The sequence below is a fragment of the Sardina pilchardus genome, chromosome 8 (assembly GCF_963854185.1).
Source record: "Sardina pilchardus chromosome 8, fSarPil1.1, whole genome shotgun sequence".
Lineage (NCBI taxonomy): Eukaryota > Metazoa > Chordata > Actinopteri > Clupeiformes > Clupeidae > Sardina > Sardina pilchardus.
Window position 1 is genome coordinate 25,644,939 of NC_085001.1, and position 24,735 is coordinate 25,669,673.

At 44.4% G+C, this 24,735-nt stretch overlaps 3 protein-coding genes across 5 annotated transcripts in view; 2 read left to right on the forward strand and 1 right to left on the reverse strand.

Moving 5' to 3' along the window:
* Window positions 1-803: 803 nt before the first annotated feature.
* On the forward strand, window positions 804-10,340 carry fhip2b (FHF complex subunit HOOK interacting protein 2B). Its single transcript, XM_062543391.1, has 17 exons — window positions 804-1,009; window positions 1,713-1,791; window positions 2,054-2,223; window positions 3,390-3,494; window positions 3,797-3,916; window positions 4,148-4,435; window positions 4,781-4,977; window positions 5,241-5,361; window positions 5,819-5,895; window positions 6,488-6,689; window positions 6,954-7,123; window positions 7,306-7,446; window positions 8,161-8,251; window positions 8,590-8,727; window positions 9,077-9,217; window positions 9,540-9,640; window positions 9,843-10,340. Exons 1-17 carry the CDS (start codon window positions 959-961, stop codon window positions 9,943-9,945), a joined length of 2,295 nt encoding a protein of 764 aa, XP_062399375.1. The 5' UTR covers window positions 804-958; the 3' UTR covers window positions 9,946-10,340.
* Window positions 10,341-11,112: 772 nt separating this feature from the next.
* nudt18 (nudix (nucleoside diphosphate linked moiety X)-type motif 18) lies at window positions 11,113-15,796 on the reverse strand. Of its 2 annotated transcripts, none has more exons than XM_062543392.1 (4): window positions 15,693-15,796; window positions 15,003-15,206; window positions 14,411-14,624; window positions 11,113-13,691 (listed from the first exon to the last, which is right to left on the reverse strand). In XM_062543392.1, exons 2-4 carry the CDS (start codon window positions 15,171-15,173, stop codon window positions 12,961-12,963), a joined length of 1,116 nt encoding a protein of 371 aa, XP_062399376.1. In that variant the 5' UTR covers window positions 15,174-15,206; window positions 15,693-15,796; the 3' UTR covers window positions 11,113-12,960. The 2 variants fall into 2 exon arrangements, with proteins under 2 accessions (XP_062399376.1, XP_062399377.1); XM_062543393.1 differs by lacking the exon at window positions 15,693-15,796 and adding an exon at window positions 15,518-15,680 and having other exon boundaries at window positions 15,003-15,239.
* A 540-nt stretch (window positions 15,797-16,336) lies between these two features.
* LOC134089085 (disintegrin and metalloproteinase domain-containing protein 9-like) overlaps window positions 16,337-24,735 on the forward strand; it is a 41,989-nt gene continuing 33,590 nt past the window's right edge. For both annotated transcript variants that reach the window (XM_062543395.1, XM_062543394.1), the window contains exons 1-2: window positions 16,337-16,713; window positions 22,639-22,742. In XM_062543395.1, the coding sequence (XP_062399379.1) occupies window positions 16,632-16,713; window positions 22,639-22,742 (186 nt within the window). In that variant the 5' untranslated portion in view covers window positions 16,337-16,631. The remainder of the gene's footprint in view (window positions 16,714-22,638; window positions 22,743-24,735) is intronic.

Sequence of the window (24,735 nt, forward strand, 5' to 3'; positions counted from 1 at the left end):
TTTATTTAGATATTGATTGTCTGACATAGTTTAAGCAGCACAAAATGAAAACAATTGTTTTAAAAATGTTAACAAATTCAGAACTAATCAGCAGGCCTAGGCCCACCATTTCATACCACTTCCTCATAAAAACAAACAACACTGCAGACAGTGTTTGACTTAAGATATTTGTTTTGCAAACCTCTTTTTGTTCTATCAGAAGTTTAGAATTACTGTGGAGGCTATGGCAATTTACAGACATTTATTGCGCATAGACTAGGCTATATTTGCCAGCATGTATCATAATATTTGAATAGCCTATCTGTTAAGCTATGGAGTAGAGTAATGTTGTGTATGTCCTTTATATTCTGCTCACGATGAATTGCTATTAGGCCTGTGTTGATGTGTCTGTGTCCTAGTGTGATCCAGGGATTCCAGTTCCCTGAGACACTCATTGTGGATGATGGGCAATGATATCAACGTGAAACTGTATATTGATACAGGGATTACAAGAGCCTTTCATTTAGCAACATTTTACCACCAAATCATCCATGCTTTATGTTGCACTCTGCTTTCCTGTTGGGTCCTCTTTCAGATTCTACATCAGATCAGATGATGACCTCATCAACCTGGCACACTATAATTTACATCAATTAAATAAAATCCGGGCAAATATGGTCCATCATACAAATAAGCCCAATTAGTTTGGTTGGGAAGAAGTGAAGTCGTAGGCAGAAGAATTTGAAATATTGGTGAGGCACTCCCCCTACAGCAGGTTTGGCCAGCTGCAGCAACTGTTAGTTTTGGAGAGACGTCGAGGAAAACAGTGGACAGTAAGCAGTATGGAGAAAGGTAGCTAGCCACCTCGCTAGTAAGCTAGCAAGTAGACAATGTTTACAGACTACGAAGCAACACGCAAACTGGACAAATGCCTCCATTCCTTCAAACCTAAGGAACTTAACTTATAAGTGCAGCAGTCATGGACATGCTCAATAAACTGACGAATTTGTTTCAACAGGCGTTGGAAACAGTAAGTTATGGCGACTTTCAGGAGTTGACATCTCTGTTAGCTGGCAGCAAGTTGCTAATTATCACTCATTGCTTCACCTGAGTTGAATAGATTTATAATAATGCCTAGTCTACGGAACGATTGATAACCTTACACTATCATCCGTCCTCTAAATTCACACGTAGCTGCTGTCATGCTCAGCTGAAAGTGTATAACAAACATTGTGCTGTGTGACGTGTCGTGAGTAGCCAACTTGAGGTCCTGTTTTCGTCCTCTTTACAGCTGACTAGCTAGGCAAACTTGTCTGCTTCCATGCTAACGTGAACAGTTCAAAACTTCATGGTGTTGACAAAATAACGTTATACCATATATTTGTAAACAAGACATTATCGTTATAAAGTTAGTATGCCGCTGTAACGTTAGTTCAACACATTGAGTGCTAAACAACAAAACATTTCTTATCACTTTGGGGCTTGCTTGACTCACGTGAATTGTGCCTCGGGCAAGAAACAACATTCTTGCAAGCCCGGGCAACATTCTTGGGGCAGAAGATAACTCACAGTAACTCGCTGACTATCAGAAGTCCCCTCCGTGGTATTCTTTCCAGTGTCATGGTTCAATTTGACCGAATTCATTATTTCAAATATTAAACACTACTACAATTAAAGTGTGAATGTTAATGACAACATGTAGTGAGTATCGAGTTCCTATGATTATTCTACAGAGGGAGCCATCAGTGAATTTACTGGAATCCTTTGTGGACCACTGGAAAGGGATTACAAATTACTACATCGAAACTACAGGTAAATCACCTGTGCGGTCATGTCCCCATCCCTTTTCCTTCCCCAAATCAGCTGACATGGAAAGCCTATTTGTGCTCCTTTAGTTAATACAAGACAGTTGTGTGAATCAGGCCACACGTCATGATGCATTAACACACACACACACACACACACACACACACACACACACACACACACACACGCACACGCATATATAATGCTTATAACACTCATTATACATTCTGTTTTATGTGAAGCGTATGCCACTCCCTGTGTTTTCCAGATGAGTCCCGTCCAGTCAAGCAGACCGACATCCCTTGGAGGTTAAAACAGATGCTGGACATCTTAGTGTTTGAGGAGCAGCAGCAACAGGTTGAGGATACTGGCCCATGTCTGGAGTATCTGCTGCAGCACAAGATACTTGAGACTCTCTGCACTTTGGGAAAAGCGCAGGTAATCTGGGAGGTGGATCTTCAGCATACATGCAGCAACTGTGGCGTGCTTAGCTCCCGTTAAACCTCTGCAGGCAAATCTGTCAGTCAATGGACAGGGAATTTAGATACTAACATTCTGTAAGACCTGAGACAGTTACTGGAATTGGTGCATTTGATCCACAAGGTCTCATTTTTCATGTTACCCCCACTTAAATGTCATCACAACCAATAGAATTTGCCTGTATTTCAAGGCTCCTTTGGAAACGCACACTGGTCATAAATGAGTCAATTTCTTCTCGGAGATTATTTAATAGTGGATTCCCATGTCGAAGACTTTTGAATTATTTCCAGAACTAGATTGTGCTGTCAACTGATGTATTAAAGCATACAGTAAGGAGAGTCTCTGACAATGTGCCCAGACAGACAGTATGTCTGTGCCCAGAAGACCTGGTATTACACTATAAAGTTGGTGTTGCGAGTAGGACCATGGAGCATGACCCTTTTTGTTGGTTTTACAAAAAAAAAAAATGTGTGTTAGACAAATTGGGTAGCACTGAATAGATATCCAGTGTGCTGAAAATTGACTAAAGGGTATTCCTACATCCTGTTGCTTTAAGATAACATTTGTGTAGAGAGCTTTAAGTACATCCTGACTCCTGATAATGTCAGTCATACACCAGCTTCTACCAAAGCACAAAGAATCACATTAATAAGACGAATTTGCATTTTCCCTTGTCAAGCAAAGGTCAGGTAATTAGCCATAAAACCTTTGACTTAAGTTATTTATAGTATTGCCCATGTTATTCATTATTGTCACAAACCCCCCCAATTTGTAACATCAGTCACGACAGACAGAGTCATCCCATTGCATATTACTGGATGTTGAGTCAGGCCAAAGAGAGGATATGAACCAACCTCAGAGGACATTGTGGACATTTATAATTTTTGTGGAGTTTAATTTGCCTAATGTATCTAAACATCCAGAAACACTCTGTCTGGATGACTTTGCTAAATCCCATGCAATATGATTAAAATTGAATCGTGGGGTGAGGCAAGGTAGTCTGTTCTGACTGACACTTAACCGTTGTTGTTGCTGTCTGGTCGAAATACTGACCTTGACCTTCGACTGATCAGTCTGTCCGTCTGTCTGTCTGTCTGACTGTCTGTCTCTCTCCTGCTGCCCAGTACCCTCCGGGCATGAGTCAGCAGGTCCTGCTCTTCTTCTCCAAAGTGCTCTCCCAGGTCCAGAAGCCCCTGCTCCACATCATCAATGCCTACCGGCCAGTTCTAGTAAGCTCCACATTTATGAAACTCTTTAGATCGTTCATGGATTTTTTGTATGAAACTGTATTGAGTAGAGTGACTCGGGCTTAACGATATTATAGAGGTTAAATCTTGTTGGTGTTGGTGTTGGTGGTGGTGTTGTTGGTGGTGGTGGTGCTTGGGATACAGACACAGATGTACACAGGTGTATGTTTGCTGAAGTTTCGGTTTTGTGCCGCTGCAATATGATGTGGAATGTTCTTTTCTCTGTGCGTGTCTCCTCTGTTACTCCAAACTTCTCTCTGTTTCTCTCTTCCGTTGCGATGCAGAAGTTGATCCGACTCTGTGGACTGCCAAATGCACAGACTGAGAAGGAGGAGGCGCTGTTTCTGTTTTCTGTTTGCACCAGAGTGAAGAAAGACCCATATGTTCTCAACTACATCTTAGAGGTAGGAAGGAAGAACATTGTACAATCGAGTGACACAAGTGTAGTTATACATTTCTTTTCTCAACCTGCATTGGCCCGTGGCCGTGACATGTCTGGATGTACCAATAGAACCGTATATACTTACAGCGCATTAATACTGAGAAGAGATTATATAAGTTTAAATGCTTTGTGACTGTATCTTATATCTCTATATATTTCATCCTTTCTATCATCATTAACTTCAACGTTATAGGTAAATACAGAAGCCTGCAAATCCCAGTCCAGGTCCAGCTCTACCTCTGATGAATCTGCTGCTGCTGCTGATGCAGGGGTGGGAGTCAATGAGGGACGTGCTGGAGCCACCGGCCCGGAAAATGCAGCCTCTCCTCCCAGCCCCTCATCCCCCGTCCCCCCTGCCCTCCCAGACCAGAGAGGGGCTCCCTCTGCCTCTGCCTCTCCTTCTGCTTCTGCTTCAGCTGCTCCGGGTCCCCAAGGTACCTCTGGGCTGATCCATGTCCTCATGCACCTCAGCAAGAGCCAGGTAAGTTAGTGTGTGTGTGTTTGAGGAGGATTGTGTGTGAATATGAGGTTTTCTACAGATATAGGCTTGTTTGAGTGGTTTGAGTGATCTAATCGCAATGCAACTTCATTGTCGTTTACTTTGTCTTCTTCTGCACTGTCCACTTTTGATCCAATTTGATTCCTAGACACATTTGAAAATGCCTAGTATAAACAGGGTCTTTATGTCTGTCCCAATAGACACTCCCTCTCCTCTTCTTCAATCCCATATTAAATCTTCATGAACTCTTAATTTTAGAAAGAGTTACTAAGAATAGTTTTATCCCCTCCCAAACTCCCTCTCCCCCTCTCCTGGTCCCGTCCCCAGAAGAGCCGAACCAGGCTGAGGGCTCTGGAGAGCGTGCTGCTGCTGGCGGCCCTGCCTGGGGAGGACAGCGGGGCGCTGCTGGCCTCACGCTCCCCTCTGTGTGAGCTGCTGGCCCAGAGGCTCTGTGAGCTCTACTCCCTCATCCCCTCCACTCTGGACCCCGCAGATGTGCTGGGCTTTCCTCTCACAGGCTGGAGGTGAGTTTTGTCTCTCATTCTTTGTGTGTGTGTGTGTGTGTGTGTGTGTGTGTTTAGGTGTGCGTTTGTGTATGTCCCCTGATTCCTGTCATACAAAATCCAATGCGGAGAATGTTGTTTTAATTTACGGAAGTGTCAGTGGTGTTCTAAGCATGGTACAGTATGTAAAGCACTGCATTCTGATGTGTATGAGTATTTCTGCAGTGAAATGTAAACTGCATCATCCATATATAACGCATGGCTTACGCTTGGCCCTCATTCAGGGATCAGTTCCCCCAAACCAGTGAGGAGGAGGAAAGACCATCTTTCCCTGGGAGTGACCAGCTGACTGGCTTCCTCTGCTGGCTGGATTACTGCCAGCAGCTTCTTACCCACGCACCCAAGGTTGGAGCTCTCAGAGTTACCAGTACTGTACACCATGAGAAATGCAAATCTGTTCAAATGCTGACCTCAATTTGAAGACATACTGTAACAGACATTGGTAAAATAGACTAAATGTAAGAACACTTAGATCAGTTGTGCCACTTGCAGGGTTGTATGACCAATATACTGTGGATTGGATACACTTTATTGTCATTCAGCCATACACAAGACAGTGCAGACTGATCAAAATGTCATCGCCATTGCTCACAATATATTAAAACTGTAGTTAAAAAGGTGCATTGCAGGAGAGTAATGTTAGTATTGTAGTATTGTAGTACTCAGTTGGTTCTCAGTAGAAGTTGGCCATGAGAAGAAGACACTTTGATGTGTTCAAAGACAGGTTGTCATGATCGATTTACTGTTGTTTAATTATGGTTAAATGCGTGTGTTTTTATTGTTATTGCTTATTTTGCTCCAGATCCTAACTGTGAAGTTGGCCAAAGAGATTCACCGTCAGTGGCTTACGGGACTCCTGCAGCCTCAGCTCCTGCAGATGTGAGTCACCCCGGCCTAATGCGCCTCACGCTGCGTCAACGGCAGACAGAGAGAAAGAGATTTGCCTTCTAATGTAGTCGTTATATGAGATGGGATAAGCTTTGGAAATGTTGTTTGCATGGTCTAGCTGAAAGGTCACAACATACAGTTTACACACTATACACACCTGAGCGAACCTGAGACACTGTACTGTATGCGAAACGCGTTGTTCTAAATGGTAGTCTTTATAGGAGATGGGATAAGCTTTGTAAATATTGTTTGCATGGTCTAGCTGAAAGGTCACAACATACAGTTTACACACTATACACACCTGAGCGAACCTGAGACACTGTATGCGAAACGCGTTGTTCGCTCTGAATAAATGCGAGTAAAAGTCAACAGACCGACAAAGACCGATCCCTTTTATTGCTACCGTATTTAAATCTTACCAGTCAGACTCAGGTCATGATTATATAACAACATGATACATTGTGTGTCTGTGTCTGTGTCTGTGTCTGTGTCTGTGTCTGTGTCTGTGTCTGTGTCTGTGTCTGTGTCTGTGTCTGTGTCTGTGTCTGTGTCTGTGTCTGTGTGTGTGTGTGTGTCACTGCAGGTCCGAGTCTGGGATCCTGCTGCACACGGCCCTGCTCTCCTGTTCTGTCCGGTCCATAGACTCTCCCGCTCTGCTGGCTGAGCTGGTGGTGTTCTTGCTGGGCAGCGCCACACACCCAGAGCGGCACGCAGACACCCACACAGACACCCGCCTCACCCTGCGCTACAAGCTCATCCAGCACTGCGACCACTTATCTGATGAGGTAACTGGAGCAGAACTGCAGAGCTGCATGGCAAACAACAAAACATTCACATTTCTACCAGCTCCTTACTTATCTTCTTCTTGTTTCCCTCTCCCTCTCTCTCTCTCTCTCTCTCTCTCTCTCTCTGGGCCTCCTCTGACCTTTAACCCCATTAACCCCCACTTCTTTGTGTCACTCTCTCCTTCCTCCTTTCCTCTCTTCCCCCATTCTCTCCATTCTCCATCCTCTCCTCTGCCTGTCCTCCCCCTCCCTCTGTTCCTCCAGATCAGTGTAGCGACGCTGCGCTTGTTTGAGGAGCTCCTGCAGAAGCCTGACCGGAACATTGTGGCCAATCTGGTGCTGCGGAACCTTGGCCAGCGTGGCTATGCGGCGCCCACTGCGTTTGGCTACGCGGGAGAGGAGAGGCATGTAGCTGACACACTGGATGAGTCTGAGTAAGTGATGGGAGAGCTACCCCTGGTTGTTTGTCTGGCTGCCTGTATGTCTGTGTTTTTTTTTTATTTTTTTATCTGAAGTCTATGTGTTTTCTTTTTACTGTATGCTTTGTTTACCCATCTTGTCTCACACTCTTTCTTTGTTTATTCTCTCTCTCTTTCTCTTTCTCTTTCTCTGTCAGGGAGCTTGAGGAGGATCCCTTCTTCTCAGACATGTACGCAGACGGTGAGTTTGGGGACGCTGAGCCTCTGCTCACTCTGCCCAATCGGCAGGAGGAGCCCCGTCCCCCCACACAAACACAGGTGGCCGAGACCGTCAACAGGTGAGGCAGCTCCCTCTCCCTTTCACCTCCTACAGTACCAGTGAGCTCCTCCTTGCACTGTAACGAGGAGCCACGCTGTTTTTTTTCATGTGTAGAATTTCATTACATTTAAGGTACTATGCAGTTTTATTTTTGCTTATGTGCCTGTGTTGTCCAGATATCCACTATTGTGTCCACTACATCTTAGCATGCAAAAAAGCTTGGACCGCGTACCACATATGGCCTCTGTAGGAAATACAATGCAAGTCAATAGACCTCCGAAGTTCACTTACTAAAAGGACCCAAAATTCATATGAGGAGATCCAGATCCGGTACCCAGATCTCCTTATATGGGCAAAGATGGCTTTTGCGTCCTTCTTGTACAGTAAGTGAACTTCAGAGGTCTATTGAGGAGTGCCTTGTGGCTGCATTCAAAACAACTTGAATTCTGAATTCTCTCCTTTTAAGGAGTGTGATGGTAACACGTACATAAACACATTTAACTTGATTGTAACTTATAGTGTGTTTTTTGTTGTTTGCACTAGTTAGTGTGCTGTTAGTCAGAAACTCCCAAGGGCAAAGTCACAGGCCAGTTTCACAGGAACTGGTGAAACATCAATCGGTGATGAGCCCTTTATGATAAATGTACATGAATCTTAATGTGCCTGGTATGTAAACAAAGTACGTCTACTGCTGGCGGTGTTAGATTTAATCAAGACACAATTGTGCTGTTAGTTTCCTGTGTTTAGTTCCCCAAGAGGCCAAATCCTCTCAGCATGTACAGGGAGCAGGATATGACACATACGTCCACGATGCACACAAGATGGTGAGTCTGGATGTCTTCAACATTGGCAAACACCCCCTAAAAGGATTGAACTGTTTTTTATTTGTACAATGAAACGTGACGTTGCTCATAATCAGATTTTGTTTTGTGGGTCATTATTCCCCTCGTAATTACCCAAGGCAAGGACACATTGCTTGAATCTAACTCATCCAAATGACCAACTCCAACATCAGTCCACTTATTGTGGAGTCTTTAGAGATAAATTTGTATTTGAAGATTTCTGATGGAAACTGCCTGAACGATGAATGTGTATATATGGATAATGCTTATAAGTGAAAGTATGAAGATCTGACCGTTGAAGACCTCTCTCCCTTGTCCAGTTGAAAGACTGCACAGCGTTGTCTCTGGACTGGGGTTGGCCAGACGCTGCTGTAGACAACCCCTCCCCCTGTTCAGAGTTCTACGAAGGACACTTCCTCCAAGTGCTGTTTGACAGAATTGCCAGAATACTTGAACAGGTGCATGGTGCTACTACTTTATTTTGGATGTTCTATAGACCAGTGTTCTGTAATATACAGTCATGGCTGAAATTGTTGGTACCCTTCCACTGAAAAAAGAAAAATAATTTTTTCTGTCTTTTTTCTTTGAAAGCGATTCCATCTTGATTTTGACACTGACAGAAATAATGTTGCTGTATTTAAACGTTATACATACAGTATTTACTGATGTGAAAACAAATGGTCATCTGTACACTTTTAGACACAATCAAGTGCAATTTCTGTGCTTACTTTTTAGTTTGATGTTTTCTTACTCCATCTGATTTTTCTCTCTCCTTTTCCTGCCGTTCTTCCTCTGTCCCCCCGTCAGCCGTATGACCTGAATCTGCAGGTGACCTCTGTGTTGTCCAAGTTAGCGGTGTTTCCCCACCCCCATCTGCACGAGTACCTGTTGGACCCCTACATCAGCCTGAGCCCGGGAGCTCGCTCGCTCTTCTCCACTCTGGTCAGGGTACGTATGAAGCGCCAGCACTCAATGCTCTCATTGGCTAGTGGCTGTGGTGTCCTATTCTGGAATTCTCATTGATCGTGGAAGACTGTTGTTTTGGTTATTGATCCTGCATCATGAAGGACTGCTGTTTTTGGCTATTGATCTTTTAGGGCTGGTTTAGTATTTTCTTTGGTCAGGGTGAAATACTGTTAATCTTTCCGTAGTGCCCTTGGTGTCAGTCTTTGTGATGTTGTGTTTATTTTAGGTTCCATCGTCTTTTAAGCTTCTGTGTAGGACTTAACAACTTGGGTTTGATATTAACGTCTGTCTTCCATTGCTGTAGGTAATTGGAGAGCTGATGCAGAGAATCCAGCATATCCCCAACTTCACAGACAAACTGGTCCAAGTGAGGAAAGAGCTGATGGGCCTTGAAGACGAGACCATGTAAGAAACCTCTTACACCCAGATCAGGCAGATCCACTTCCATTCACTTATGGGCCTCAGTGGCACACCCCCACACACACACACAATATCACAGACACACTGGGCCTGAGTTAATCAGAGATAATCAGTTCACTGGTATGGCTGATATTAGCCGTCTCATGTTCCCCTCTCGAGTGGCCTAATTGGATTTGCTCCTCTGCAGGGTGGAGCACGTGACACTTCTGAGGGGCGTGATTGTCCTGGAGGAGTTCTGCAAGGAGCTGGCAGCCATTGCTTTTGTCAAACTTCCCATGGAAGAGCAGTGACGCTACGCTACTCTATGCTACAGTGCAGTGCGCTAACCAGATGGACTCCACATGGCTGGATTCCTCAAACCCACAGGATCACACTAGATCCAGAGAAGACGGGAGATTTCTGTGCCTTGAAGGCAGGATGGCTGTTATGGTACTTCGATGAAAGACGAGTAAAAGTGGCTTTGCCAGACCTCCTATGATCTATGACCTCTGTGTCAACGTACAAGGACAAAGGTACAGGTTTAGGGCAACCTAACCTTCGACATGACATTGCACAGCTTTTAAGATGCACAGGACATTAGTGGCGATCTCACCCTCCACAAGGCAAAGGCATACCATAGGTGCCTCTCATGCAGCGTTTATACGTCCTCCCTCGATCCTCAATCCTCACTGATCTACATAAAGAATGATGGGGGGGGGGGGGGGGAGAAACAATGGGATAGTCTATCCAGTGTTAGTTATAGATCAGTGGGAACGCCCCTCGAGGATCGAGGATCGAGGAGGCATGTTGAGAGGCACCCAGTGTTTATCTTTACCTTCCATAGCATTACTCTCACGGGTGACTGAACACATCCATTGCAGGATTTGAAGCAAGAGAAAAGTCCTTTCCCTTGAACTCAGCTTTTGTAAATAACTTGCCATTATCTACAGTACACAGACTTCCCTCAGGGTTGCTCTCTAGTAAAAGTGACTTCAAGCCATCGAACACCACCCTTTTGACGCTCACTTGTCAGTGATGTATACATTTTATTTCATTGTGTGTGTGTGTGTGTGTAAGTATCCATACAAATGCCTATTTATCTCAAGCTATCAAATATTTTATTTGTTTTAATAATTTATACCTACCTAAGGTCTTCTAATCAACTGCATGTCTTGCACCTACTGTATGTGGTAAAAATGCAGTCATCGTCTGTTGCACACATGACGACCTGATTGTCTAATTTAAGATGAGTGGAGCTTTGGAGATTGTGTCTTCTTTTTCTATGGACCTGCCACTCTGTGGTTTTGTCGTGTATGAGAGGGTAATTGTTTAGTCTGCGCTTTCTACTGTTTTCAGACATTAAACTCCTATAAGGAGATCTGACGTGATTGTGGACTCCTGTCTGTGACCTTTTAAATGATGAAATTACACACCTGTGTTGGTACTTGGTGAAGTGTGATTTGTTGTGTAGCCTTGAAGTGAAAACGTGTACTATTCCTAATCCTGTTTAAGTTTAAAGGGGGAAAACCAGGATTTTGAGAGTTTTACTACAAGGAATTACTCTTCTGTCTGGTGAATGAAAAGTGTTCCAAAGAACAGATCCCCAAATCCCAAACATGAACAAAATGTGTATGCTGCAGCAAATTGATGTTCTTGACCCAGTTACTGTTTCCAAGCTTAAGAGAACACTTAAGCCTGCATTGATTTGTGGTTGTGGCGATGTCAGGCCAGACTGACACAACAGTTTAAAATTTCAGTCAGTGCAGCTTGGAGTTAAGATGTCTTGGTAGTAATCCAGCTCCATGAGCTAATGTTGAGTCACAAATCAAGCAGTGAAGCTCAGCGGCAGAAGACCGCTTTGAGATACACCTGGTATTTTCTCTCAGTGGTGGAGGTGCAAAAATATTCTAAAGAACCATAAATGTGACCCATCTGCTTGCATTCCTTTTAGTTTTTTTTTTTTTTTTTTTTTCAACTCCGTTGTCTAACTAGCGAAATTTCATGACCGTTCATACAGTGGTTGTGGAATATTCTGACCAGCAGAGGGCGCCAGATTACATTGCATCACTTTACTTCCCGAGTGATCTTTGCTAGAATTATCACTGCACTGGTGCAAAATGAACAGTACACTAAAAGCATATTGCCTACTTGCTTGAGCTATGCCAGAGATGGGCTTGTACTTATTATCAGTGGGAAGAAAAACTAAATCATGATATGCTGAAATTCCACAATGAAACCATAGTTTTATCTAACTACAAACTCATTTACACACACAGACTTTTTTTTCCTCTACCGATGAGAATAAGATAAATAAAATAAATGAAGTGAAAAGACTAGTAAGTTTAAGTTATTTCAACATTTATTCATTTACATTATAAATGTTGATTTATTATAAATCAGTGTAGTACGTTTAATCGTACCTAGAATTGTGTTAACTCGGAAATTATTCATTTACTGCAAAAATACTTCTTTTTAACTTCTCATCTTTTTCTTCTATCAGAAGAGAAATAACTTGAATGGTACAGTACACTCGGTAGTACACATTAATAAATTACTAATTACATATGGGTCTGACTTAACTGCTGATATAATTTCCTTATCTTACACAGTAAAACTTATCCTAACTCTTATCCTAACTTATACTTCATATGTGATGAGTAAATACAGCATTGTACTGAGGGTGGGTTCTTCAGTTACGACTAAATATTAAATGGTAATACCATACCATGCAATAACCTGCAACTTGCATGGTGTATAAATATTGCTTATCCCATGCACTCATCATACTTTACATTACAGATACTCATCCTTAAAATTCAAGTATTTTTAAATGCAGCCCCTCAGTCATACCTGCATTGAAGTGGCCATGTGCATGTTCGTCATAATGCCCTTGCAACAATTTCAACATCTGCGATCTGTTGAAAAGTAGATAGTGGCTTGTTTTTCATTCCTAACATCCATAACCATCCCAGTCCTTCCAAACTCACTCAAGGTGCCCAGATTAAAATGAACACCACGTCTGCCCCTGCTCAGCAAGAAGGGAGACCCTGTACAACATCATGCCCTTCATTCTGTCCCCCAGCAACATTGCATCACAGTGCATAAAGGAAGACTGTTTCTGATATGGCTTTCCTGTGAGCTCATACGTCAAGTAAACAGGCATAGCTTTTGCATAGCTTTCTGTATGTACTTCCTCCATAGGCTCCTGCGCCCTTTGCTTTGTGCCCTTAAAATAAAACATCAGCCCTCGAAAGAGCCGAGGACCAGAAGGTATTTCTCAGAAGCAAGTGTTTTTTTTCCATGTAAGTCTCACTTCCGCTTCCCTCTCAGTACAAACTCAGCACGGGCAGCGTGGAGCCCTGCCTGATCCGGCGCAGGATGTTGTCTCTCAGGACGGGGCTGTCCACTTTGTACCAGTGGTACTGGTCCGTCTCCACGGGCGGCGGGTTGGCCGGCTCGCCCCCGGGCTCCGTGGGTGGGCCGGCGCCGCCGCCGCCGCGGCGCTCCAGCGTCAGCGACACCAGCGTGTTGAAGCACAGGCCGTCCGTCTTGCCCGGCGCGCGTCCGCCGTGCTGCACGCTCAGCAGGCCGTGCGTGTTGACGTCCAGGTCGTAGTAGCACGACGGCATGCACTCCTGCACCAGCCGGTGGGCCGCCCACGTCACCGTGTGCGTCTTGGTGGACAGCGCCACCGGGAGGTGAACGTCCGTCGGGTCCGTCGCCAGCTCGCTGCTCCTCCTCCTCTGCCGGCTCCGCTCCTCCTCCTCGCTGCTGACGCTGCGGCCGCTCACGGCCTTGGCGCCCTGGGGGCCCTTGCTCACCAGGAGCCAGACGTAGATGCCCGCGGCGAAGGACAGCACCAGGCGCTGGCACACCACGGGGCAGGGCAGATCCAGGGGCAGCACGGGCGCGAACCAGGGCTTCTCCTGGTAGCGCAGCCCCGACTCGATCAGAGACAGGATGTCACGGCCGCGCAGGGGGAGAGGGGACTCTCTGTCCCACCAGCACGCCTGCAGAGACTCGGCGTCTGCCTGGGCCTCTGTCTTCAGCGTACCTCCTACAGGGACACAAGGATCATCCAGTAAGAGAGGAGTGAGAGGAGAGGAGAGGAGAGAAAGAGACGCATTTCAAATCGATGGATGGGAGACATGAGAGATTAAAAAAAAAAAGGAATATGGAGCAGTCAGAGGATAAATCACTTATTTAAAAAAGGGAAACACAAATAGGGAGATAGACAGAAATGGCAGACAGAGGCCGGGGAAGTGATGAGACATGAGGAAAGAAGATTAAAGAGCCAAAGAGTGGGAGAGAACGGGCATCCTAGAGATGCACACAGACAGGATGGAGAGGGTATTGCGGTAACATTTGTGAAGGTGATCAACAGAAAAATCCACACTGCAAAAACTGCTTAACTTATAAAAACCTAACAATGTATTATTCATCTTGTATCAAGATCGAAAATCCAGTTGGTCTTTTGTTCAGTATAAAGACCTAACGCTTTCTTGTGAAATCATTTGACTTCATTTAAGAAGGTTTATAGGGTTGACTTATTTCAAGATGTCACACCCTGGGGGGGAAAGCTAATTTAGCTGCCTGTGCGTTGTACAAATTTGTCTAAAATAAGTCAAAGCTTTCTTAAATTAATTCCAAGGTATATTTCGAGAGAGCAGAAACAGGTACGTTTCTTCATACTAAAAACAATACCATTTTTTTTATTATTATTACTATCTTAATATAAGATAAATAGTATAAAATATATTTTTGCAGTGCACAAACCTGTGACCTCGGCCAGAAAGGCGAAGCGGACCCACTGAGGACCTTGCTCCTGCACCTGGATGAGCGAGATGGGCTGGCACTCCAGGCCTGCCTCCTCTCTCACCTCCCGCTTCATCGCCTCCTCGATGCTCTCGCCTTCTTCCATACGCCCAGCTGGCAGATACCAACGACCATAGCACTCCTGCTTAGCTTCCTGAACCATCAATATCTCTTTCTGCAACATATGCACACACAGAGAGAGTCAGCAGTGTGTCACAAGATTAAATCGATGGGCTACAACAAACACACATAGCAAATTCACACCCATAATCATATGAATACAAAAAGATCTTAAATAGGCAAACCCTAGGGCCTAGGCCACGGATGCAAGTCTAACGTATCCTTACTATCCACTTGGCCCGGTCACCGAGTTATGTTCTTTAAGTAGCTCCCACGTGGTAGTATGGCAAGTTATCCAACCTCTGAGCTAATGGCATTACTGACCTCGACAATGTTCCTTACCAGACAGAAATACACACCTTGGCTTCTGAGGTCAAGACACTGCAAGTGTAAAAGCATCCGTGAGAATTTAAGAATAGGACTGACAACTTGCCTTACAATTGAAGATCAGTGCGCTGACAATGTAGCAAACTGTTTTCCTCAAAGTCACTGGTTTTATTTGTTCGGGAGCCGAATCAATTCCCGTGACCTCCATCCCTTCTCCGTTAAGAATCTTCTCCACATGCAGTTCCAAGTTGAAATCGACGGAGCCCATATTGACCATCACACGGGATGCCAGTCAGCCTCTTGGCAAATACTGCAATGCAGAGAGTGCAACCGACCTTCATAGCTGAACAATGCAGCAAATTAATCATTGTAACTTTAAATATTTACTCTTCTCAAATACTACACATGAAATTCCGTCAGACCTCACAATCAATCTAACAATTTTACATACGCAACATTTAAACAACGTTGGAGTAAGACAGGCTATATTTCAAAATAATTATAGCTCGTCGGCCTCGTTAATTAACAGGCAATTATTACCAAACAACAGCAAATTGACCTAAAAGACCTGTAACAAAGTATGACTTAAACCAATGTAATTATAGGCACAAACTAACTTACCTTACGTGTAGAACTAGTATGTCAACGTTAGCCAAGTTAGTTGATAAATATCCGACAGCTAACACAGCGAATGTTAGCTTTACAGTTCAATCAACAGGAAAATATCGAATACAGTTTTCCCTTCTAACTAACGACAAATATATTAAAATGAATCAACCGAGGTTTGACAACTTACCTTTCGAAAAAGGGGTTGCAGGAGCTGACTACCTTGCTAGAAGCCAGACCAGGATCTCTGGCGTTATCCAGTTTGACAACAAGATGGCATGGATAGGCAGTAATCGTCTCGTTCATTGGTTGATCTCGGTAAGGAACCGTAACAAAAGTTACTCCATGAGAAAAACGAAAACGAAACGAGGTTCTCTAATTTATCGTTATAATCCATCAGGTTAGTTTGAAAATCGAGTAATGACGCTGTAATAATACCAAAGTAATTAACATGTAACATGGTGCTAGTTCTGTAATATGTAGGCCAAATGGGCAATATTATGTTATTAGGCTACAAACTACTCTTTACAGTAGGCTACCATCCATCGACAGTGTACCATATGCACCAAAGTATTTAAATCTTGCAATACTATGGGATAAATGTCTTTATCAAAGATCCTTGATTAATATAATTCCAACCTTCTCCGATTATATTCTTTACTTTACTAAACGTGCAAATCGCCGTAAACGCCGGAGAGCTACAAAGGGTTAAACCCAGACCACCATTACACACAAACACACACGCACACACGCACGCACACACACACACGCGCACACACACACACTTTACTTCTATTCACGCATGCTCTGTTCGTTCTTTAGTCGGGTTCAATGGTTATGCTGCTTTGAGTCGAACAACGGTGCGGCTGCCGAAACAGCGGAGAACTACCTTTTTTGTTGACAACTATCATCTTCGGACTGATACTGATTATTTGGCGGTCGTTTTTTAACTTTCGAATTTGTGAAATATGTGAGATATGACTAGGTAACGTGACCTACACGATTTTTGTTACAGTATGTGGGATAGGTACTTCGTCATTTCTTGGAAGGGAACGCCTGGCTAAGGATAACAGTAAAGAACAGCTCTCTCAAATCCATAGCGTTTCGCCTTTCAGACAACTTTGCAAATATGCACAGGACATTGCCTCAGTGGTTCTTCCAGATCATCTGTGTCGTGGTGTTCCTATACGAGCTTACCGATTGCAACCAAAGTAAGTTAATATTTTAACGTGACCACTGTCGTTATGCTACAATAAAGCACTTCACCTCGTAGGGTGGGCTTTTAACCCACCCATCCACAATAGCACCATGGAAATTGATTTTACCTCAAATTGAAAGGACAATTGATCATCTCGCATTCTGCATTGTGTCATTGATTGTCCTGTTTGTGACACACTTGAAGTGTGTAAAGTTATAACCCATAGCCTAAGCGACAATTTTGTTTGACACTTCAGCTGTTTTTTCTTCTTCGCCTTGTCCTTACGTTAATAAACATAGACCAGCCTTGCCATTGGCTAAACCTGGCGTAATGATAGACCTACCTTTTCGCTATATGTTATGAGACTGTTTGATGCGGCACAGCTTGGATAAGGCATTAAGCAGCTTTATAATTCCGTAGGGCTACGTTGCTGAACCTTGCCCCGTGTCCGAGTGAGACAGGTCGGTTATTAACATGGTCCTGATGTAGCCTACCTAGGCTCTAAGTTCTGAGGCCCTACAGGGTGTAGACTACCCGTATCCCAAAGCCTGCTTTCATTAGCCTACAATTGAATTTACAGACCCAGTTTATCAGTTTTCACCTAACAGTTTCATATTTCAGGTTCACTTTTTTGTTTAGACTTACTATTATTACACTGCTATAATTGTAGACCAGTGCAATATGTGTTTGTGCAGACTATGGTTAGCCCAGGTATTTTCAATCAAATGTTTCTATTAGACCTATTGCAACTGAACTGATCCAAAGGTGTCTGAAAGATTATAGCCTATTCCACCATACTGTAGGTCCAAAATGTTAGAAAGTCATAAGATATGCTGTTGGAAATGTGTCTGACAGGTGTCTCTCTGATGTGTGTGGATTGTGACTTTGCTAATGCAAGTATACCTGGCTATATTATAACATAATATAATAGAAATAATGCAATTGAACAATACACTAAACTACTTTTTTTGCTGAACCTTTAAACCTGACGTGTTCACTGCAGGCACTTTGAACCATTTTCTCTACATCTTAGTTAAAGACATTCTTGGGTACCAATTTTCTTTCATGGTAAATAAAGAAGTTTGCCATTAATAGATGCTCATGTGGTGTGGTGAGACAGTTTGGCATAATGCAAACCGGGCCTAATTCTCCCTACCATCCGGTTATGAATCCTTTGCCTGTTCGGCCCCATCTCACACACTCGTACGGCGACTTGGGGGCATCTCCTCCCGAAGACGCAAGCAGATGGAGAGCTTGGCTGAGGCTTTGTTGGTGATGATGAGTAAGCGGTCACCCTGCCAGGCACACTGAGGCGAAAAGAGGAAACCGTTGTTTGAAAGCAAAGGACTACAAACATGTCAGCACCTCTTGCTGTACAACTTGAGAAGCAGAGAAGTTGATGTGTTATGGAAGATATGATTACGGCAGATATGATATGGAGAGAACACTGCTCAGCACACAACGTTTTTTCTTTTAAAGTATGCAGTTACTTTTATGATAATCATAGATGTCACACTCACATTGGAGCATGCACATTTGTAAATACTGTATGTGTGTCCACAAAAAAATATATGTTTACCCATATTTTGCAATATCTACATATTCTCTGCAAGTGCATCTTAAAGTCCTCGTCTTTAAATCACAGATCTGCTCAACACGTTCTCGAAGATGGTGACAAATCTTTTTGGCACTCTTATTCTGTGGAGGATTTAAAAAGAAAGATAAAGCAGGCAAAGGCACAATTTAATCTCTCATTTGCCCCTTTACAGAACACAGCACTACAGTACATGGCCCACATTACAGAGCACCACCCTCAGAGGGGGAAATCTGGTATTGTACTTCACAACCCGTTCCCTTTGTTCCAAAGCCATTACTACATTTAGGCAACCCGTCCTTGTAATTATGGGCATTGTGTTTGTAAGAACAGCTTTTATGAGGAGATGGTGGTCAGTTTAACATTCTCTACAGACTGAAGCTGTGGTCTGAGTCTGCAGATTACACTGCCGCCTGCTGTGAAAGCATATCATGACTGCTACAGACCTCAAGTTTAACGTTATAGCTGTATTCCGCTGATTTGTGTCATGTACTGTAGACTGACAGTGACTGAATTGCTCAGCAGCACAGACTAGATATGTGTAATAAATGCATACAATACAATATGCTAAAACAGTGCATATTGTGTACAGAATGATGTATACTCTTTGTGTAGTTTACTTATATTTTATCTGGTAGGTAGCATGCCCTTGCTTTACAGTAATTTCCTGTGTATTAGCCGCATTGTGTATAAGCCACAGGACAGTGTTTTATGCAAGTTAAAAGAAACAAAACCATATTAATACCATATTAACTGTTCCCGTGCATTATCCTCATAGCTGAAGAAATTTCAATGTATTTGCAAAATCAATGTGTAAGCCACAGCTAATAGTTGGGAAATGTTGGTATTCCCAAAATCTTTGGATGTGATGGTGATGGAGACAGAGCTACTGTAATACATGTTGAATGCTGTGTGCATCTAGCAAAGCAATATATTTTTATGTTTTTTAGTTCTGAATACTGTAGCTTTGTACCGACACGGTCACACAGTCTGATTTTGATGTTGTATGGGGACAAACAAACAAAAAGGGAAATAGTTGTATTGTAGATTGAGTTACCCATCTCTGCCCATGTTCATACCTGTTCAAGCTAAATAGCAAAGCTGTGTTGGCCACAGCTGATGGAGCGCTGTATGCCAATACCAGTGTGACCTTTGCCCTCGGGGCTCTTTCTCCAAACTCCTCATCAAGGTTCTGCTCTCATTCCTTAATTGTTTGCCCACCTTGTAGACGAGAGTTGTGTGAGTCCAAGTCTCTTTGGCTTCCCAGTGTTAAGTTGATTTTAACGTCATTCCGTATGTGAATGTTGGATCATTTGTGTCATCTGTGCTCAACTTGAGAGAAAAAAACAGTAATTGCTGGCAGTATACCTAAGTAAACATAAGTGTCCTGTACAAATAAGTTCATAGTTTTCACAACACAAACGCTTGGTTTGTCTGATGAGACACTGTACAGACCATATTTTCTGCTGAAGGATATTTTTTAGCAATTCAGTTGTGTATTATGAGTTTTCTGGGTTCCTTAAACTACTTAGTTTTGAACTCTGAAACTTTTTAATGCAACATTGTTACTCTTGGACGAATTCCATGGTGTCTTCAGAAGGCCTATATCTAATTCCCCAGATACTAGGCCTAAACTTTGGCCCATGATGCAGTTGAGGAAGTTGTGCTTTATATAATCGAGCCAGTTGGTCTTTGGTATTATTTGCCCTTAACAGTGCCTTCCAGGCAGCGCTGCCTTCAGGGGTAGGATGAGGGTTGAGGGGGTTAGGGTTAGGAATAGGGTAAAGGTAGTGCCTTTTAGGCTGTGCTGCCTGGAAGGTACCGTTGGGGGCAAAAAACACCATTGAGCTACAAGCTAGTCATAACTAAGTGAAACTGGGAGTGAGATGTATAATCAGAATGGCAGAATTAGGGCTATGCACTACTTTTTTGGGAATCAAATTAAGTGTGACCGGTCCAGTGTAATGCCCACTGCTCTTCAGAAATGTTACAACAACAATTGGCTGTCCACAGAAGCACCAACTAATCTTTTTTGTTAGCCTTCTTTTTGTTGCCTTTTGCCACCTTGAGCTACCAACAGAAAGGTCTTACCAACACTTTTTGAGATAAGCTTGGAGGATTTTAGCATGTGGGTCAGTGCAGTGCAACAGCTGAGATTTCCTCTGGTTGCTTGGCCGATCTACGCATGTGAAACCCAACACCGCCATGCCTGTTTGGTTTGTCCTCAGTGAGCGCACCAGAGAAAAGCTAGCTTGGCTATGGGCCATTCAGAGCTCCTGAGAGCGGGTCGACCTCAAGTGTGGAATTAGACAGAGTTTGGTCGACCAACGCTGCAAAGCTGTCCTATACGTCATTCTAGCTCGGCAGGGCTTTATCGTCTTATGATGATGCATCACTCGACTGACAAAGGGTCTTATGTGGAAAAATTATAAGTAGGCCACTAGTGTCATTAAACATGACTTGCAGCTACGTAACGAAAAAGAATGCTGATGAGAGAATGGTGATGGTGTATTGAGAAGACGATAATATCTGATTTAATTGATTATTCACATAGCAGGTCATCGCTTAGCCTAATGGCAAGTTTGACACATTTCACATGCCTACAATTAAATGGCTAATATGTTGATCAAACCAATGAATGTTTTCAAATTATTGTCATGCCAAAGCCCACTTACCATCTGGCTGTAGGAAAGAAAGCCTAATATGCAGTAGTGCACCATTATTATGAAAATATATTCTTCATTTTCATTCTCAATTCCTTAGTCAGTGACTTGATGACAGGTGACTTGGAACATTTTGAATTAATGAAGTACGTTTCAGGTTGCTCTTGCAGTACAGGCACACCAGAGACTGAAACCTTAAAGGCCTATGTAGCAGTATTACAGAAATTAGTCTCAGAACCTGTACATCGTTGGGCATTAGAGTGAATGAGGGTAAAAGTGTTTCTGTTTTGACTGCTGGGGATGTTTGAAGGGCACAGCCAGGCTGGGAGTGGTCCTAGCAATCAGCTGTGAGGGGAAGTGATGTGTGTGTGTGTGTGTGAGAGAGAGAGAGAGAGAGAGAGAGAGAGGAGTGCCTGGCCAGCAGGGAGGGAATGTCAGTGGGCAGCATCTGGCTAGCAGCCCAAAGCTGGCTTGTCAGGCTGCACAATCTGACTCATGATGTGGAGAGTCTTATGTGTGTGTACACGTGTGTCTTTGTGTGAGTGTGCGCACATTTTATCTACCTCTGTGTATGCTTGCATCTGCTGGTGAGCGTCTTGTTTGTGAGTGCTTGCCTGGCTACCACTCTCTCTGCACTCTCTCTTATCTACGCTTTGCTCTCCGCAGGAAAGCACCCCACTGATTGTCTGATGACTGCAGGACAAGATGGTGGGGGGGGGGCATCAACGGGCATGGGGAGAGAGAATGTGTGTGTGTTTGTGTGTGTGTGTGTGTGTGTGTGTGTGTGTATGGGGGGGGGGGGCAGGGTTGTGGTAGTGAGTGGGAGGTATGGGGAGATTGGATAGGTATGGGGTGAGAGAGAGTGTGTGTGTGTGTGTGGGGGGAGGGGGGCTGCTCCTCCATGATTCTAGTGATATGCCAGCTCCAGCATGGCACCTTGCCCGCTCCTGTAGATCAGAGACAGCATGGCACAGTCAGCCTATAGCAGAGAGCCAGTCAATAGCACTTTAGAAGATTGACTACGGTCACAGGAATGAGAGAGATGTGCAAGGTGATAGATTCAAGAGTGGAGGATGAAAAAAGAGATAGATGGAAGGAGTGATACTTGATAAACGAGAAGGTGAGGGACTGATTCTTGGTAAACGTGTGGGATGTGCAAGTTGATGAATTGGAGAAAGAGGAAGTAAAAGTGGGAGAGATGCAACGATTTCTTCATGATGGATGTATGAATGAGGAACTTAAGACGGAGGGGAGGAGTTGTCATGTCCTCATAGTACACACACAGAAGACACACACAGAGACATACACTCGCACACATACACAATCACACGCTCACATGTACAGGTAATAAACCTGACGCCTACACAATCCACCAACTTGTCTTGCTCTGCATTATGTGCCATAGTTTTCTTTGAAATACTCTCTTTGCATTCTTGTGCATGTGCATGCCAGATCGCCAGTTTTAGCCCTTGCTCAGGGTCAGTAGAAAACAAAACCCATTTCAGACTGTTTGTTCATTTGGCAAATCCCTTTGATCCATCATTATTGTCCCACGTGTTGACAAACTGGTGAATCCTCAGGACATTCTAACTGCTGCCTGTGAAAAGATTCTTCAGTCGTCCCTAATGTCGCTGTTTCATTGTATGTGACCGCAGTGTTTCATGATGTCCTCCCTCCGCAGGCCCAGCTTCCCAGCAGACGTCCCGCTTCTCTGCTTATGAGGTGACAGTCCCCAAGCGCATAGCAAGACCGAGGAGAGACCTCGACGGCCAAGCAGCAGACAAGGTAAACAGCAAAGCGTAACGTCTCGCAGACACAAATGCTGCTTTTTCAGGCGATGGAAAACTCACTTCCGTCTGTCTCGCGATCACCGTCACAGTCGGTCACAGTTTCCATCCACTCCCACTCTGTAGCAGAGCAGCGGGGTTGATCACCCCTACTGATTGACTTGCTAAGTGTAGCTCAGATGTTTGATTTCCCCTTTGTCTCCCAGGACACAAATGAGGACAGGGGGGAGCTCAATGATCCTTTCCTGTTAAAGGCGTGAGACACAGAAAATGACCCCTGTCCTCCAAGTCCCGTTCAGCAATGGAAAGTGGCCACTCCTTCCCTTCATCCTTCTTGCTGTCTCGTGTAGTTTGAGCGACAGATCCGACCTGGTCTTTATAAATAAATTGTTGTCATATAGGTGTCTGACTAAGTTATGCTCTATATACAGTGTCATTGTTTTTTACACTGATCACGTGGAGGAAGTTTGACTGTTGCAGTAGGTCAACCTCAAGCCAAACTCCGAGTCACACTGACCTCAGCAGCTTAGCCCTACCGCAGCCAGTAGCCACACACACACTGTGCACCATCTCTCGATCTCTATCTCCACACTTTCTCTTTCTCTCTCTTTCTCTCTCTCTCTCTCTCTCTCTCTCTCTCTCTCTCTCTCTGTGTCTGTCTCTCTGTCTCTCTTTCTTTCTTTATGTCCTCCCCTCCCTCTTCCTTGCTGCTGGCCCGTGTGTTCCTGCTGCTGAAGTGTTTCCCCCGCTGTCCTCCTCTGCCCCTCCGGTCGGCGGGCACCACTGCGCCCACTTGCCCCCCTGAGGCCCCAGATGGCAGGGCCCTGCCAGGAAAGGGCACTGTGTTCTGTTATCTAAGCGCCAGCAGCGGCGGCAGCGGCAGCAGTATCCTCTCACATGATGAGAGCTGCATCCCCCCCACCCCACAGTCCCCCACAGGATACATTGAGACTGAGCAGGCCAAAGGCTATTGGACTGTGTCAGCATTCATGAAGTACTAGGATTGACCCCATCACTATTAAAAAGGACAGTGATCTGTGTGTGTGTGTGTGTGCGTGTGTGTGTGTGTGTGTGTGTGTGTGTGTGTGTGTACAGTATGTCATGGCAGTCTGGGTTTAACCCTTTGTAGCTCTACAGCGATAGATTTCCAAGCTTAGTAAAATGAAGGATATAATCATTTAATCATTTCATTTATGTGCGTTAGTCAGAGTGCACATTGGAAGTTCCCTGAATTGGATCTTTCCAGGTAAAGGATGTATGAGTCATTCCAGTTAGTGTTGGAGTCCAGGGTTCATTTAGCCTGTATCTGGGATCTGATGGCTGACCTGATTTGTTTTACCAAGCGGATGCATTGGGATATTGGGGGAAAATGAGGTGGAAGGTACACGGATGTTGAGAAACACCCCGCGACTTTCACTTTCTCAACCCGACCACCTTCCCATTCATAAACTCCTAATCCTCTCACGCCGCAACAGTTTGCCATTGTGTTGTTTGCGTTCCGTTGCGCCGCGTCACTTCACGCCTGCCCCAGTTCGCCCGCCGCGAGCCACGGATTGTTCCTTACGTTCTGGAATGTAGCTGATCTCTCAAACGCATTCCACCTCCTCCTCCTCCTCCTCCTCCTCCTCCTCCTCCACCTCCTCCTCTCCCTTCCTTCCTGCTGGAGCAGCGTGCGAGTGTGGACTTGCTCGGCACTGGCGGCGGCGGCGGCGGGAGAGCGGCGGTAGCAGCACAGACGGTGGCCCTCTCAGGAGGAGAACAAAGGCACGAGGACAGTGGGCGGAATGAGAGGATGTGTACTTCAGAGGCGAGAAAAAGGACGAGCCTCTCTCTGTCTTTTGTTCTCTGTCTCTCTCTTTCTCTCTCTCTCTCTCACTCTCTCTCTCTCTCTCACTCTCTCTTTCTCTTCAGAGGGCCTTCTATAGAGGCTTTCTCCGCCTGGCTCTCAGTGTAGCGTAGAAGCAGAGGTGGACGATCACACTCGCACTTGA

Excerpts from the sequence above, each read along its gene's own strand:
- fhip2b (XM_062543391.1), top strand. The coding sequence starts at position 959 with ATGGACATGCTCAATAAACTGACGAATTTGTTTCAACAGGCGTTGGAA. Across the intron at positions 5,896-6,487 it reads CAGCCTCAGCTCCTGCAGAT|GTCCGAGTCTGGGATCCTGC; the intron begins GTGAGTCACCCC and ends GTGTCACTGCAG. Across the intron at positions 6,690-6,953 it reads GCGACCACTTATCTGATGAG|ATCAGTGTAGCGACGCTGCG; the intron begins GTAACTGGAGCA and ends CTGTTCCTCCAG.
- nudt18 (XM_062543392.1), bottom strand. The coding sequence starts at position 15,173 with ATGGTCAATATGGGCTCCGTCGATTTCAACTTGGAACTGCATGTGGAG. Across the intron at positions 14,625-15,002 it reads CACTGATCTTCAATTGTAAG|AAAGAGATATTGATGGTTCA; the intron begins GCAAGTTGTCAG and ends CATATGTTGCAG. Across the intron at positions 13,692-14,410 it reads CTTTCTGGCCGAGGTCACAG|GAGGTACGCTGAAGACAGAG; the intron begins GTTTGTGCACTG and ends GTGTCCCTGTAG.